The 16,172-nt window shown below is 36.7% G+C and overlaps 1 protein-coding gene across 1 annotated transcript; it reads left to right on the top strand.

The window, feature by feature from the left end:
- The first annotated feature begins 6,739 nt into the window (after positions 1 to 6,739).
- Positions 6,740 to 12,432, top strand: LOC113462500 (putative pectinesterase 10). Its single transcript, XM_026803184.2, has 6 exons — positions 6,740 to 6,977; positions 8,983 to 9,865; positions 9,947 to 10,124; positions 10,404 to 10,592; positions 11,104 to 11,327; positions 12,114 to 12,432. Exons 2-6 carry the CDS (start codon positions 9,654 to 9,656, stop codon positions 12,268 to 12,270), a joined length of 960 nt encoding a protein of 319 aa, XP_026658985.2. The 5' UTR covers positions 6,740 to 6,977; positions 8,983 to 9,653; the 3' UTR covers positions 12,271 to 12,432.
- Positions 12,433 to 16,172: the final 3,740 nt, after the last annotated feature.

The following is a 16,172-nucleotide window of genomic DNA, read 5'->3' as shown; positions in this document are numbered from 1 at the left end:
TCCTTACATTGTTGCATGTACTCTCTCCCTATCTGTTCTACCGCTGTAGTTTATGAATATGTTGTCTTGATTTGAAATTAAATAAATTCAAGCATCCTATTTTGTATTCATCACATAGCAGGAAAATATGATAGTTATTCTTAGTTGTTTGCCATTCAATGGAAATCTCAAACAATTCTCTGGTTGAATAAGGAAGATTTCTGGGAGACATTGCAGCAACGATGTTCTTAGACATGTAAATGTGAATTAAGTTCAATCCCCTTAGGGCTCGTTTGGTTCGCGGGAAGTATTTTCCCTCCTACGAATATAATTTCTGAAAATCAGATTCTTAGGAAGAGGATACCTAGAGAATTACTTTTGGTATGTTTGGTTGACCATGGAAAAGTGACAAATTTTCAAAGTGCTTATGTTTGGTTGTTCATCTACTTTTCTGGAAAAGTTATGTATAATTCCTATTATGTCCTTAATAAAAATTAGGTTTTTAATGCCTCATTAATGCTTCTTTAATGCTGAAGGGTCTTTTTGGAAAAAAATAAAAAATGAGTGATTCCCATCTCATGGGAAAGTAACTTTTCTATATTTTTCATAGGAAAGACTTTTTCATGAAATGTGAGAATCATATTTCCATGAGAATACAACTTTCCGATCTTTCTTCTTTGAAAACTCCAACCAAATAAGAGGCATCTCATTACTTTTCCATTAACCACACTTTCCCCCTTCTTTTACTGCGAACCAAACGAGCCCTTAATTCCCACAGTGGAAACCTCATATATATATACGTATATGTGAGAAGGCTAAATTGTAAGACTTATAAATTAAGGAAGATATTAAATATACCATATTTTTTCCCTGCCATACTGGATTTTTATGATAACGAATTAAAGTTTATGGCGGTCCATCATTTTCTTACATGTATGTATGTATGCATGTATGTATGTATGTATGTATGTGCATATCTTCCCCATACACTTGTTAATTTTTGTCCAATTGGCTGCACTGCATCTATCTAGCTAGAATGATATTGCCATTCTCTCTCTTCTTCTTTGTGGTCTTCGCCTCTATCGCTTTACATGTTCATCAAGTCAATGGAGCTCCAAATATTGTGAAGACCTTTGCTGTCCATCAATGAGGCATGGACAGAAAAAACTTTTAGGGTGCTGGCCATTCCTGCAAAAAGTTTTGACTCGTGCGAAGTTGGCTTGGTTATTCCCGGTTCAAAGTTTCTTGAGTCACACAAAACCACTCATGCCCCATGGCCAGAAGAACTTTCTGATCTGAGGAAGTACACCGATATAACATATATTGATAGAGAAGGATGGGTTGGTGCACAACCCTAAATTTAATTATATTCGAACTGATCTTAATAAAACATGACTTTCTATGAAAGTTGTTGCCTTACATCGTTGCAGGCACTCTCTCCCTATCTGTAATATCATGGGATGCTATGATTACGCTGTCCTGTTTAGAAACTTAATGAAGACAAACTTTCTATTTTGTTATCACCTTATAGTAGGAAAATATGGTAGTTATTTCATAGTTGTTTGCCATTCAATGGTCGTGATTTTTTTTTTTTGGAAAATTACTATTGAAGATCGACGATTATGATACACTGGTCGTTGGCAAGAATGGTGTTATTTAGCTATATTTGATAAATCAAGAACATTGTTGGCATCCTCTGAACTATTATGGAAGAAGATTATAGGCTTCAATGCGATTCTTTCTCCTTTGCTTCTCGTGGCCTCGACCTCTTTCTCTCTTCCGCAATCGCTATGGTATTCCAACCCTCAACGGTCTTTTCTCAGCCTGCTTCCATCCGGTTCTGCCGCTCGGGCATCTTAAGCTCTCCCTTAGGCAGACCAAGTTGAGGATTGGGATTTCGTGATCAAGTTCGGTAAATAGGCCCACGTCAAAGCTAATTCTGGATATTTATGAATATAGATCTAGGTCGGTCTGTAATTCTATAATTTTACTGGTTGTACTGATCCAACCCATGAATCCCATAGAAGTTTTGGCCCAATCATCCAAATAGATCTTAAGAAAATATTTAGGAATAATGCAAGCATAATTATTTCAAAGAAAACTTGTTTGGTGAGCAAAACATCGCCAGCCTGGGTTTATTAGAGAGATTTTTAGCCCATCAAGAATGGGATAACTAGTGATTTCCCTGTAAGAAATATTTGTAATCTACTTATTCCTGAAGTAAACCCAATGTATGCTTTCCCAATGAATTGAAAAGAAGCTGGTCTCAAATGCAGTTATGAATGTATTTAGTTGTTTCCATCCAACTGCAATTTCTTTTAAGTTATTAAGAAAATCCAAAAATGTCTATCTTGCAAAGTGATTAAGTACTAAGAAAGAGAGAAGAAATATTAACATATCTGATAGAATAGTATTACCATGTAAAGTTTTCGCATTATTATTTTTTTTGTGTGTGTAAAGTGGTGGGAATCTATCCTCATTTCGGCGAGGTATGAATGGGTGCAAAAAGGACTCGAGCATCATCCTACTAGTCATGCCCATCTGGGTTCGAGTCCTGAGTAATATCATCCCTTAAGATTTGGCCGTCGGCCAGTTCGGTGGCCGCTCAGGTCGGCTCCATCTGTTAGCGAACTCGGCATGATTGCTGCTTAGTGGAAAAGCATGCCAGAGGCGAAGCTTTTAAGGTTCTTAATCTTGATAATTTGGTATTAAGTATAGACAAAAGATTAATAAGCTATTAATATTTTTTACCGCCCCATATCTAAGGTGTAATATAATTTATACAGTAATAGCTAGAATTTGTTCTCCTTCCATTGAAAAGTTTTCTTTGAAATGGAGATACTTGACAAGAGAAGTTTACCTAAATTTTTCTTGAGGACTCGTTTGGTTCATAGAAAAAGAAAGAGAAAGAGTGGAGTCAACGAAAAAAAAAGAAATGCTTTGTATTTGGTTGGAGTTTTTGAAACAACCCAGGATCTTACCCAAAATGGCTAGCCGGAAGTTATTATTTAGGTTCCTTGATCCTGTATAAGTACCCAAAATCTACCCAGCGAATAACCGATGTGGGACTAAACACACGCTCGCATGGGTCCTCACATAGTCCCCCCATTCAAGCCCTGACATCCTCGTCAGGCTAAGGGTTCAAATCTATTCAAATCTAATCACAAACACCACGATTGGCCCGTGGTCAGCCCCAATGGATATGTGCTGCAATGTCCCTTATCCACATAGGTTATGGGCCGGGTCCGCTCTGATACCATTTGAAACAACCCAGGATTATCCAAAATGGCTAGTCGGAAATTATCATTTGGGTTCCTTGATCCTATATAAGTACCCAAGATCTACGCAGCGAATAACCGATGTTGGACTAAACACATGCTCGCACGGATCCTCACAGTTTTAAAAGAAGAAGAATGGAAAAGTAGCTTTTCTATATGAATAAGTTTCACATATTTCATTGCAAAGAAAAATCTATATGAAAAATAGAAAAGTCCAATTCTCACCGAATGAGAATTGGGATAATTTTTTTTTCAAAAATGTCCTAAAGATTCTATATAGATTAGAGTAACATCTTTTCTTTTATTAAGGGTATAACAGGTATTTTATACAACTTTCCTACATAAATAAATGTTCAACCAAATATAAGTCGCTCTAGAATGTGTCATTTTTCTATATTCAACTAAATATGCAAAAACAACTTTTTCAGGCATTAGCTTGATAGAAAAAATATTTTAGGGGGAAAAAATTCATTCCGCAAACTGAACAAGTCCCAAATATGCTATATGTTGCTTGGCATGTCATCTATATTGTGGAAGGAGGTTGTATCGTTCTTGCGAAAGAAGGATTCACCTTCCTTCGCTCGACTGCATCATTGGATCACTCCCCACAAAGATCTCAAAATGATCCAAACCATCATTCATTAGCCTGCATAGATCTTAAAGCGACTAGCAGATGATGTTGCGGTATATTTGCGCAAAGATCTCAAAATAATCCTTCTTTCGCCCGGAAGTCCCTATATTGTCATCTTTATTCTTAGATTGCCATCTCTAAAGATAATAATTATAAAAAATTATAAATAATATTTTTAAGGTATAAGCTTATGTGTGTGTGCATGAACTTTTTTTTTTTGTTTGATGATACCTTGGTTCCCTCTGGGCTGGTTTGGTCTGGCCGCCGCACGCCATGGGTGCGCCTCCACGCCCGGCCGGACGGGTGTGGCATTAAAATTTTCTAGGAATGCCTCTCAGATCTGCCTGCATAAGCTGCACAGTGATTCTATTCAAGTACCATGGTTCTAGCTTTCTTTTTCTCCATTTTTCTCTTAATTCTTTCATTATCAGCTTTCTACTTAATTGTTTGCTTCTATGCCATGCATAACATTTCTTTGATTTTTTTTGTCTTTGTATATGATTGATAGCTTAAAATTGAGCAATTGATATAAATTTTATCTTATTGCTTATTCTTGTTTTCCTGTTTGTTTTACTTCACAATTTGCATGTTCCTCCAGAGCTCCTTTTCTCCAAATGTTGTGAATTTATTACCAAAAGAATTAAATTTGATGGTTGGTATGATGGGCAAGCAATTGAGTCTTTGAAACTTAAAAGTTGCTGAGGTTTATTTCGGTTTGAAGACAACATCTAAAACCAGCGAGTGAGCTGCATTTTTACTGCTTTCACAAATAGCCGGAGCTTAGAAAGACCGACGCCGATAAGAATGTTTTTATTTTCTTTTAGAGTGTAAAGAAAGGTATTTACCACCCGGCCTTTAATTCAGATAGGGCTCGTTTGGTTCGCAGGAAAACGAGGGGGGAAAGTATGGTCAACGGGAAAGTAATGAAATGCCTCTTGTTTGGTTGGAGTTTTCAAAGGAGAGAGATGGGAAAGTTGTATTCCCATGGGAATATGATTCCCACATTTCATGGGAAAGTCTTTTCCATGAGAAACATGGGAAAGTTACTTTCCCATGAGGTGGGAATCACTCTTTTTTATTTTTTTCCCAAAAAGACCCTTCAGCATTAAAGAAGCATTAAAGAGGCATTAAAGACCTAATTTTTATTAAGGGCATAATAGGAATTATACATAATTTTCCTAGGAAAGTGGATGATCAACCAAACATAAGCACTTTGGAAATTAGTCACTTTCCCATGGTTAACCAAACATGTCAAAAGTACTTTCCTAGGTATCCTCTTCCTAGGAATCTGATTCCCAGGAATCATATTCTTAGGAGGGAAAATACTTCCCGCGAACCAAACGAGCCCATAAGAAGAGAGGTACAGGTAGGTAGATTGAAAAACTATTAGTTCTCTGGTAATCTTGCTTGCTATCCTTGTTACCCTTTAGAATCTTTTATTTCTTTATGTTCACGGATTAATGATTAAGACAAAAATTTCAAACTTTGCCGTTCTTAGGTCTAGAGTAGATTCTAGAGTAGATTCTTTGATTCGATCTTTTACTTCAATCAGAAAATACTTTGATTACTCTAAAATGAGAGATTTTTTTTTTGGATGATTTAATTATTTCTGCAGTGGTATTTATGAGCGAAACACTGATGTAGATCAGTAAATTATTTCTTTCTTCAATACTCGGTTAATTATTGGTTGTGTTTATAAAAAAATCTTCTTTTCGAGCATCATGATACATGGTGCAATTCTAATCAAAAAAGTACGGGACCTGCGCTTGGAATAGTGGGTTTCTTGTAGTAAATGAATCAGAACATATAGGTAGCCCCCTACGGACTTAACCGAATACTACCTGAACCAATCTGCATCGTCACCATAGAAAGTACGAATCCGATCAATTTCAACTTCATTGAAGTTTGATGGACGTACACGCTCCATGATAAACGCCCTTACCATTCCATACTGCTCTGCAGTCAACACTCCCAAATCTGGAAATGCTAACCAAAACTTCAATGGTAAAGGAAGTCTGCACAGGGGGTTGTTCACCTTTGCTTTTGAAACTTAGCTACATCGGAAAAGCCAGATGACTTTCTTACAAACCTCCCCCCAAAAACCCTTCGATGACTTATCGGCTGCCTTGCTTGAGGAAGAGTGTCACTAAAATGGAGGTATAGAAAAAATTACATAAACAAAGTGAGGTAAATCTCACGATACGCATCTCTTTAAAAGGCAAGGAGAGTATTGGCAATCAATTGGATTAAAAGTACTAGCGACAATTTTTAGTTAGTATTGGTTTGGTTCCTAAAAAAAGATGGAGAAAAGTGTGGTTGACAAAAAAAAAATAAAAAAAATGTCTCTTAGTTGGAGTTTTCAAAAAAGAGAGATTGGAAACTAGTATTTTTATGAAAATAAATTTTCATATTTTATAGAAAAGAAATTTTTTTGGAAAATATAGAAAAGTATCTTTTTTACAAGTTAAAAATTAAAGTCTTTTTTTTCAAAAACATTCTTAAGTCATCCAAATTTATGAGTAAAATTTTTTTCTTGTAGATTTCAAGATCCGGCCAATGAGGACTAGTGAAAGCATCAATTCAAATAAATTTGGAAAAGAAATGATCGAAGATATTGAGGTCTTGGGACTAATCTGTAAAAACATATAAATCAAATAGGCTCAGCAAATATTTCAATCTAATCATACTTCAAGAATATGATCTCGCGGCCAGAATAATCCACCACCTATTCAAAAAATGATGAGAAAGTCCGCACGGCCATGGACGGTCCGGATCAATTCACCGCTTCCCCCCAAATACCTACCTTCAAGTGGAAGAGAGCGCGAACCGTTTAGGCCAAGGCCAAGAAACGAGGGGCTCGACGCCCTCGCTCTCTCCCCCCCTATACAAAACTCCCCAAATCCCCCGCAGGGCCGACCATGGCGGACGAGCAATGCCGCGAGGGAGGCTACTCCCAGCTGAGAGATCTCCGCATCGGCCTCGATCGAGGAGGCGAAGGCGGCAAAGGAGGAGGAGAAGAGGGCGGCGATAGCGACAGCGGCTTCTCGCTCTCTAACTCTGCTCGCCCTTCTTCTGTGATCCTTCGTCAGGTCTTTTATCCTTCTTTTCCGCTACATCGATGACTCTTTTTTTTCCCCTTTATTTGTTCTTTTCCGCTAATCAAGCCAATTTCAAAAAAAATGAATATGCAAATTCCATTCTTTCTTTTTATCACAATTAGGCACGTCCAAAGTTTACATCTTAGCCAAGATCTCAATCAAGACATCCAATTGATATGGGCCATTAACAAATATGGTATATCTAAAATTTTGTCCGTATTATCTTGGCCAGCGTAAAACGATTTGGCCGATATAAGCAACATATCCGAGATAATGGATGAATAAAAATCATTATATCGATGGATAGTTTCTGATGTTTATTTTACTATCTTATTTGGGATTTTACTATCCGCAATTTCCTTTTTGGTCTACCTTCTTCTTTTATTTTGATAATGCTCGCTAATAATGGAAGTTTTTATACTACTATACTTAACGTGATGCATATTGCCTATTTTTATAAATTCATGTACTTAGTCTAATCAAGCCAATTTCAAAAAAATGAATATGCAAATTCCAAAAATACTTCACATCTTTAAATAACATGAGCTCCCAAAATATTTCATCCAACAGACCAAATGGGTATAATTTATTTTAGAATCCACCCGCTCTGATGCCATTGATGGAATAATTAATTTTAATGAATCATAAATCATACCTTGACTCACTAAATTCATCATGAATTGAACTTTGAGATGCCTGCAATCTGATCTGCAGCCGCGACCAACCGAGATTTGCTCTGATCTGGACAAAAATTAGGAAGAGATTTTCTGAAGAGAAAGCTCTTAATGCATGTATTAGAGAAGGAGTCTAACAGGCTATTTATACCCTTTTTCAGGGATCAAACGCCGTAGTTAGTTACATCCGTGAAGAGTCACCCCCATCAAGGTAACTTTTCGATGGAATTACCTTAATGCCTTTAAGATTATCAGAATTTACGAAATTCAAGGGACACTTGTCAAATGTGGGTTCTAATTAAACGGGATCAGGGTTTAATTAAAACGGGATCCAACAGATATTTTTTCTTAGTGTTATGGATCTTTCACACATGACTATACAGCATAATATATCCTTACCTTGGAAGATAAAACCTTGAGGGATGAAGGTGAATCAATGACTTGTTGCTAGTAGAAGACCCTACTATTTTTTTTCCTGGTAATAAAAGTTGTGTAGAATATTATCTATAATTTTTTTAAGTAATGCAATTTCCTTTTTGGTCTACCTTCTTTTATTTTGATAATGCCCGCTAATAATGGAAATTTTTATACTACTATAGTTAATGTGATGCATATTGCTTATTTTTATAAATTCATGTACTTAGTCTAATCAAGCCAATTTCACAAAAATGAATATGCAAATTCCATTCTTTCTTTTTATCACAATTAGGCATGTCCAAAGTTTACATCTTAGCCAAGATCTCAATCAAGACATCCAATTGGTATGGGCCATTAACAAATATGGTATATCTAATATTTTGTCCATGTTATCTTGGCCAGCATAAACCGGCCGATATAAGCAACATATCTGAGATAATGGATGAATAAAAATCAATTTATCGATGGATATCTCAGAGTTTGGAACTCTTGTATGCATTACCTTATGCCTATTATTTTCTTTATTACTACCAAGTGCCAGCAGTTTTGAACATTTTGACATGAGGCAAGCTGACACTTGTTGGCACTTTGGAAAAAAGGAGTCCAAATCACATTAGTCTGCAGTGTCAAAACATTGCACATGATTTTTGATGTCCTATCAAACAACCTTCTGATGCAAGTCCTATGACTTTTGATCCTCTAACTATTCAAAGTACCAAATAAAATATATCCAAGCTCTCTGGACAGTTTTAGTGGAGTATACGTCTTTATATTCCTATATCAAATATAGTGCATCAAAATCAAGTTTTTTCTTTTCTTTCCTCGTTTTGTGTTGTTAGCTAGTATAGTGTTTTTCTAATGGAAAGCTGGATGAATATGTATTTTTGCCATTTTAAATCTTGCAGATATATTCAGAAAATGAAAATGAAGTTCCCTTTCTGGCTCCGAGCAAGGAGAACAAGCTGACACTCTTTCCTTTGATGTTCTTACATAATGAAGCTCCATCTACTGGCAGTGACACGCCACGCACATCTGCAGAGATCTAATGCCCACTGGGGAAATGGGTTCATGTTGGATGTGAGGTATGTTGTTTCATGAGTGCAAGTTCTCGTTATATAAATTAGAATCTTCACTATGTGAAAAGGTTCCTGTCTGCCTCTTTCTTCAGTAGCCATTCATTGGTCATCGAACAAAATTCATATGAATTCAGAGGCACATGCTTTCTCCCTGAATCCTGAAGATTTCAGGGAGAAATTGCAGGGAAAATGTTCTTTTTCATGTGAATGTGATTTTATCTTACGTGGTTAAATGTCTGCAATAAAGATATACTTACAATCATCCCCTTAATTCCTGCAATGAAAATCTCATATATACATATACATATGGAGGAGAAGGCTAAATTGTAAGGATCCTAATGGAATGTATTATTGCCGTACCTTTTCTGCCATACAGGATTTGTCTAATAATGAATGACTGTTAATGACCACCCAACATTTTGTTATATATATACATATTATCTTCCTCAATCACTAGTTGATTTTTATCTAGTTGGTCGTATTACATCTATCTAGCCAGAATGAAGTGGGCATTCTCTCTCTTCTTTCTTGTAGTCTTCGTCTCTGTCACTTTACATGTTCATCAGGCCAGTGGGGCTGCAAATATTGTGAAGAGCATCATTGTCGATCTCAATGGTAAAGGAGATTTCAAGACAATCCAAGAGGCCATCAACTCAGTGCCTGCTAACAACAACCAATGGATACGGATTCATGTCTCGGCAGGAGTCTACAGGTAACACCTTCTTATTATCGGCTTGATTAAAATTCACGCTCCTTGCCAATGGACACTAATTTATGTTTAAGTTTCATGCAGGGAGAAGGTGCACATACAAAACGATCAACAATTCATCCTACTGGAAGGTGAAGGGCGTGACCAAACAGTGATTGAGTGGGGGGACTATGCCAGCGATCCTGGGAAGCATACTACTATCACCTCGGCGACTTTCACGTCAAGTGCAGACAATTTTGTTGCTAAGTATATTACTTTCAAGGTTTTTATAACAATCCTTAACATTTATAGCTAGACCACAGCTGTTATATGAGTTGTGAATTTTTGCTATTCATTTATGCATTTATCTCTATATTTGTTGAAACCTTACAAGAGCGGTGGGTGTGGACATTCTTGAAAAATCATTTGATAGTCTTATACAGCATTGCATATCGAGATGTGTGCGTGAGATGCCTATGGTAGATTCAGCCACACCATGCTGCTCCTTTATTGCTTTCTTTTGTACGGTGTCTGAAACAAGTTTATATTTCAAACTCTGCAGAATAGTGCTCAAAATGTAGGGCAAGCAGTGGCAGCTTCGATACAAGGGAATCATTCTGCTTTCTATGGCTGCGGCTTCATTGGCGTCCAGGACACGCTTTATGATCAATTTGGACTGCACTACTTCAAAGAATGCTATATTGAGGGTGCGGTTGACTTCATATTTGGATGTGGCCAATCTATCTATGAGGTATGGAAAGAAAACTTTGGGGGTGCTGGCCAGTCCCACAAAAAGTTTGTTGACTTCCTTCCTCTCTCTCTCTCTCTCTCCCTCTCTCCCGTTCTTCCTCTCCCCCACTTCTACCGTATCGATACTGGGCCGGCACGGCATGACGCAGGGCCGTATTGACACGTGCCTCCGGACAACTGGTACGGGGGCCCATATCGGAACAACAAATATTGATCTATGTAGAATAGGGAATATCTTTCGTTTTTGGCAACCTAGTTGAATAGATAAGCCAGGTTCAGATCCAAATTCTAAATGCAAAAACAGTTTGAGTTAAGACCTACCTAGGCTGACCTCAAGCCGACCATGCCATGTGCACCAATCTGATTAGCTGCATCGATTTCATACACGAAATTCTAGACCTGAAACTAACTAGCCTATATTTTGCTTCGCTAACAACCTACAATAAGCATAGTTCTTCTTGATTTATCACTGAAGTCCAATAACAATTAATTTGCTTTTATAAATCATGCAGAAAAGCCTGATATATACAGTTCAACGAGCTGGTGTTGTGACAGCTCAGGGAAGGGAGAGCCCTACTGACGAGAATGGGTTTGTCTTCAAGGGCTGTGTTGTGAATGGGACTCACAAAGCCAGTTTAGGGAGAGCATGGAGAAATTATGCACGGGTAATATTTTATAAAACCTTCATGTCAGACATTGTGGATCCTGAAGGGTGGAATGCTTGGGGGGGCAAGGAGTAAGTTGATCACTCTTGGTATAATTATTTGCATATATGATTTCTGAACTATGTTTCGTTAATTATCGTGAAGGCCCTTTACAGCTTCATTGTGAATTTTTTATGCATCATTTTAAATTTCCTGTGAAAGAAAAAGTTCATTTTAACTTGTGGGAATTATGCAGTCACCACATAGATATAACTTGCTCCTTTGGGCTCTTGCGTTTATTACCTTTGCCTCTCAAAACCAGTTTCTAAGTTCTAGGAAACTGAGAAGCCAATACTGTTCCGTGGTTGCTTGCTGGAACTTGCTTGGGGGTTTTGGGCTAAGGGTTAATTCTCTACCCTTGTATTCTCATCTCATCGACTCTATGAAATTTGGAGTTATCCACCGTTTTGCTTGTAGAAAAGAAGAAAGAAAATCAAGTTGCTGACTGGAACACTCGCTTCAGGGTGGAGAATGTGGGATCAGACAAGTTGGGTATCTCATATCCAAGGGGTTTTATTGATTTTGTTAGGGGCTCCTAGCTTTTATGACATATTTCAAAGAGTGATATGATCCTTGACATCCTTGTCTTCACATCAAAAAAGGTCATATCAATCACTACTTGGCCTTCATTGGTTAATAAGATACTTGGCCGCTCGGTTTCTTCTCAAAGATGCTGCCAAGTTCTTCCTCCTTTATTTCTTTTAGTAGATTAATAATGTGCAATTGTTCTGTAGTCTGCCTTTCATAGTTTAATATGTAAAAAATTGTGTGCTCTTTACCTTTCTATTGATTAATTTTCGTTTGTAATGATGCCACAGAGAAGATACAACTTTTGTGGAATCTGGTTGTCATGGACCCGGGTCAGATACATCACAACGGGTGAAGTGGATGAAGAAACCAAGTCCTGCTGAGCTGAGGAAGTTCACCCATATAACATATATTGATAGTGAAGGATGGATTAGTGCACAACCCTAAATTTAATTATATTCGAACTGATCTTAATGATGCACGATTTCCTATGTAAGTTGTTGCCTTCCATTGTTGCATGCACTCTCTCGCTATCTGTTCTATCATCGGAGGTTGTCATTACGCTGTCCTGTTTAGAAACTTAATGTAGACAAACATTCTATTTTGTTACCATCTTATGGCAGGGAAATATGGTAGTTTTTCTTAGCTGCTTGCCATTCAATGGTTTTGATTTGTTTTGGAAAATTCCTATTGAAGACCGGAGATTGTGATATATTGGTCATTGGCAAGAATGGCATTATTTAGCTTGTATTTGATAAATTAGGATTATTGTTGAGATCAATTCTCTCAGAGAATATTTCCTATGAACTATTGGAAGAAGATTATGGGCTTCAATACAATCCATGTGCTCGGTCAGCAATTTTGAGGTGTGTTTATATGCTAAAAGCAAAGAGTCCAGATTCAGATTTTGGTCGTTCCTGTTTAAATGCTAAAAGCTCGTTCCTGTTTAAATGCTAAAAGCTCGTCAAGATAATGATCTTGTGACATGCTTGGTGTCGGAGATTGGGATGGAGGAGAGAATAGCAGGGAACGAAATACAGAGAGAGAGGTTGTTTTTTCCTCCTTTAAACTTTCCTTTTTTTTTGGGGGGTGGGTGATAAACCTTGCTCCTTATTCCTCTACATCTTCAGTTTGTTACCACCGGGCAGCTTGGAGATTGATTTGTGGATTTCAAGTGCTTGGGATGGAGTGTTGGATGGCTGCATGGGACGCAACGCCATCTCTCCTCACTCTTCTCCTCTCCTCCTACTAGTGTAACAATTCAGGACCTCACCTAAAATGGCTAGCCGAAAGGTATTATTTGGATTCCTTGATCCTGTATAAGTATCCAAGATCTACCCAGCGAATAACCGATGTGGGACTAAACACACGCCCGTACGGATCTTTACATACTCCCTCCGTTCAAGCCTTAACGTTCTCGTCAGGCGAAGGGTTCAAATCTATTCAAATCTAATCTAAAGCACCATGATTGGCTCGTGGTCAGCCTCAATAGAACCGTACTGCAGTGTCCCCTAGTTCACATAGGTTATGGGCCAGATCCGCTTTGATACCATTTGTAATGGTCCAGGACCTCACCCAAAATGGCTAGCCGAAAGGTATTATTTGGGTTTCTTGATTCTGTATAAGTACTCAAAATCTACCCAGCGAATAACCGATATGGGACTAAACACACGTCCGCACGGATCCTCACAACTAGCCTCGAGCTCTTTCTCCTCCCATTGCTTTCAATCTCTGTATTGTTTCTATCCCTCAATGATCTCCTTTGCCAGCTACCCTCAGATTCTACTGCTCGGGCATCTTTATGAAGATCCATTCACTGTCAGTAAAATAAATAAAAAATATATTATATATTATTATATTTTTATCTCACCATATCTTGAATTCTATAAATATTACATTACAAATTTTATTCTTAATCTACCAAATTGCATGTGCATAGCAAGCTTGCATTCTCTTGTAAGTGCAAAAATAAATGATGAGGTGGCTTGTAGTAGAAGGTGATAAGTTCTAGTCTAATGTAAGTTTGCTGTCTGGGAGAAACTGTTGTTCTCTCGCGATTACTTCAGGTTGTCTGTGAAGCTTAAAGAGCACAAGGACCAATTGAAATATCATTGCTGTTGTTTGTTCCACCCAATTAGGACCTCTGCATGATTCTTTGCCATTTTACTGTTATCCCTTATGAGCTTAGTACCATTTAATATTGTATCCCTAATCTTAGACTGCAATTAAACAGCCGGCAGGATGAAGGAAAATAATGTATCTGCTAGGCTAAAATACTATGTAATTTCACATATTTGCTCTTCCTATTTACTTTATGCAGTATAAGGGCAAATTTAACGAGTCCATTTCAAGAATTCTCTGTTTAAGTTTTTCGATAGCATATATATTGCAAACTTCAGAGCTTAAAGGGACATGTATGAGAATATAAGTAATTTATGAAGAACATAAGTCATCATGGTTATGTTCCACTAGATTTGTCTAGGATAAGCATTTTTGACGAATAAATTGAATGGGCATGGCAATTATGTAAATGCAAAAATTTAACTAAGCACCGCAACCATACAGCAAAATTTTCATCAGAAAAAAAAAAGAAACACAACCATACATCAAAATGGTCCAACACTCGATCAAATTAAGATGAGAAGCTAATATAGTCATGGATTATTTGGACCATTTCACTGCTTCTCCACCTAATTACTAATCCCAAGTGGAAGGAGAATAACAAAGAGGATCCTCTTCTTTCTCCCAAACCACCAACCAACGCGAATGAAAAATCCTGCAAGACTGGTCTTAGTTGAGATTTTTATAAGTTAGTTTTGATCAGTGAGGAGGCGAAGGAGAAAAAGGCTGTGACGGTTTCTCTCTTTTTGTATACCTCTCAAGCTCTATTATTTCTTTTTTTCCCAGTCCTTCTATATCTTTCTTGCTTGTTTTCTCTCCCATGGATGAAATAATGGAAGACCTCTTTAGCTCAGTCCTTGCTCCTTCGCGATGTTTTCATTGTGTAGCTGTTATCAGCTCACCTTGTCCTAGAAAGTAGAGCATGAGTAATTATCTCGTGAAAAAAAAAAGGAGGGAGTGACTAACAAACAAATTTCTAGCAAACGAGTTGAATACATATTTCTCCTTCTCAAATAATTGTTAGATGATATAGTAGTCTAACTTTCACTCATATTTGTATGTGACCCTTCAATATCATGCTATAACTTTTTTTTTTGGGTAACGGATGGGAGTAAAAACTTTCCTTAATTTTCTGATACTTCAAAAAAAAGTTTTTTTTTAATAAGATGATATAGATTATTTTTATTTTATTATGAGAAGGCTTGGTTTGCCGCCACTCATGCCACTAAGTACAAGCATTCCTCAAGAGATTTAGGTATAGGGGTGTATCTGCTGATATACATATAAAATATGACTAATATAATGTACATTAGGCTATGAGGTATAAGTGGTTTGTAGCCATTTTCAAAATTATTGATAAAATCCCATGCACCTAAAAAATATTTAAAAAAATCTATTTTTTTTAAATCCTTAATTATGTGTCACTTGAGCGTTTGTATGCATGGTTGGATAAACAGAAACAAATTATCAACCAGAACGGGTTACTATAAAAATTTCTTATCCCTATGAGGCATAAATAATCAAATTCATTTCAAAAAATGCTGCTTAAGTTAGTAAATTTTAGATTATACTATGCACCCAAGAGCTTTGAAGTGGTTATATCAAAATAATTTGCTTTAAAATGAAAACATAATACACTAAAGCCTTTTTTTAGTAGACATTGTGTGGATGAATAAATTAGTTAACCAGCAAACAAATCAAAGATATTTTTTTTATGTTTTTATGTTAATTTCTATTTTTTTAATTATATTTTAATTTTCAAAATCTTGAAACTTATTGCTTGTATATCTTTTAGGTTAAATTAACTAGATCATAATAGAATATTTTATTTATACTTTTCTGACTATATCAACCTCAAATCTTCTAAATTTTTTTGCTTCCAGTACTCAAAATTAACTAACCCCTTAACTCATATCCCTTCACCATTGGTCCTAATTGGCAAATTCTGAGTGATAAGACGGTAAAGTGAACAAGAAAGGCCAAATCTGGAAGCTTATCTATTGCTAAATTGAGAATATTTTTACCTTTCTAGAATCTTAGTTCACCTTCATTAGGATCTAGTCAATGAAAACCCGATGAAAGCATAGGTTTGCATAAATGGAGAATATTATAATAGTTTTTATGTAAATATGAAAAAGATATAATCTGAAAATATTGAGATTGAGGGATTAATCTGTAAAAATACATAAATCAAAAGGGCCCAACAAATATTTTTACTTTCACAAAAA

Source organism: Phoenix dactylifera, chromosome 2 (assembly GCF_009389715.1).
Source record: "Phoenix dactylifera cultivar Barhee BC4 chromosome 2, palm_55x_up_171113_PBpolish2nd_filt_p, whole genome shotgun sequence".
NCBI lineage: Eukaryota > Viridiplantae > Streptophyta > Magnoliopsida > Arecales > Arecaceae > Phoenix > Phoenix dactylifera.
The sequence above is the reverse complement of the archived record's forward strand: the minus strand, read 5'-3'. Positions and strand labels throughout refer to the sequence as shown.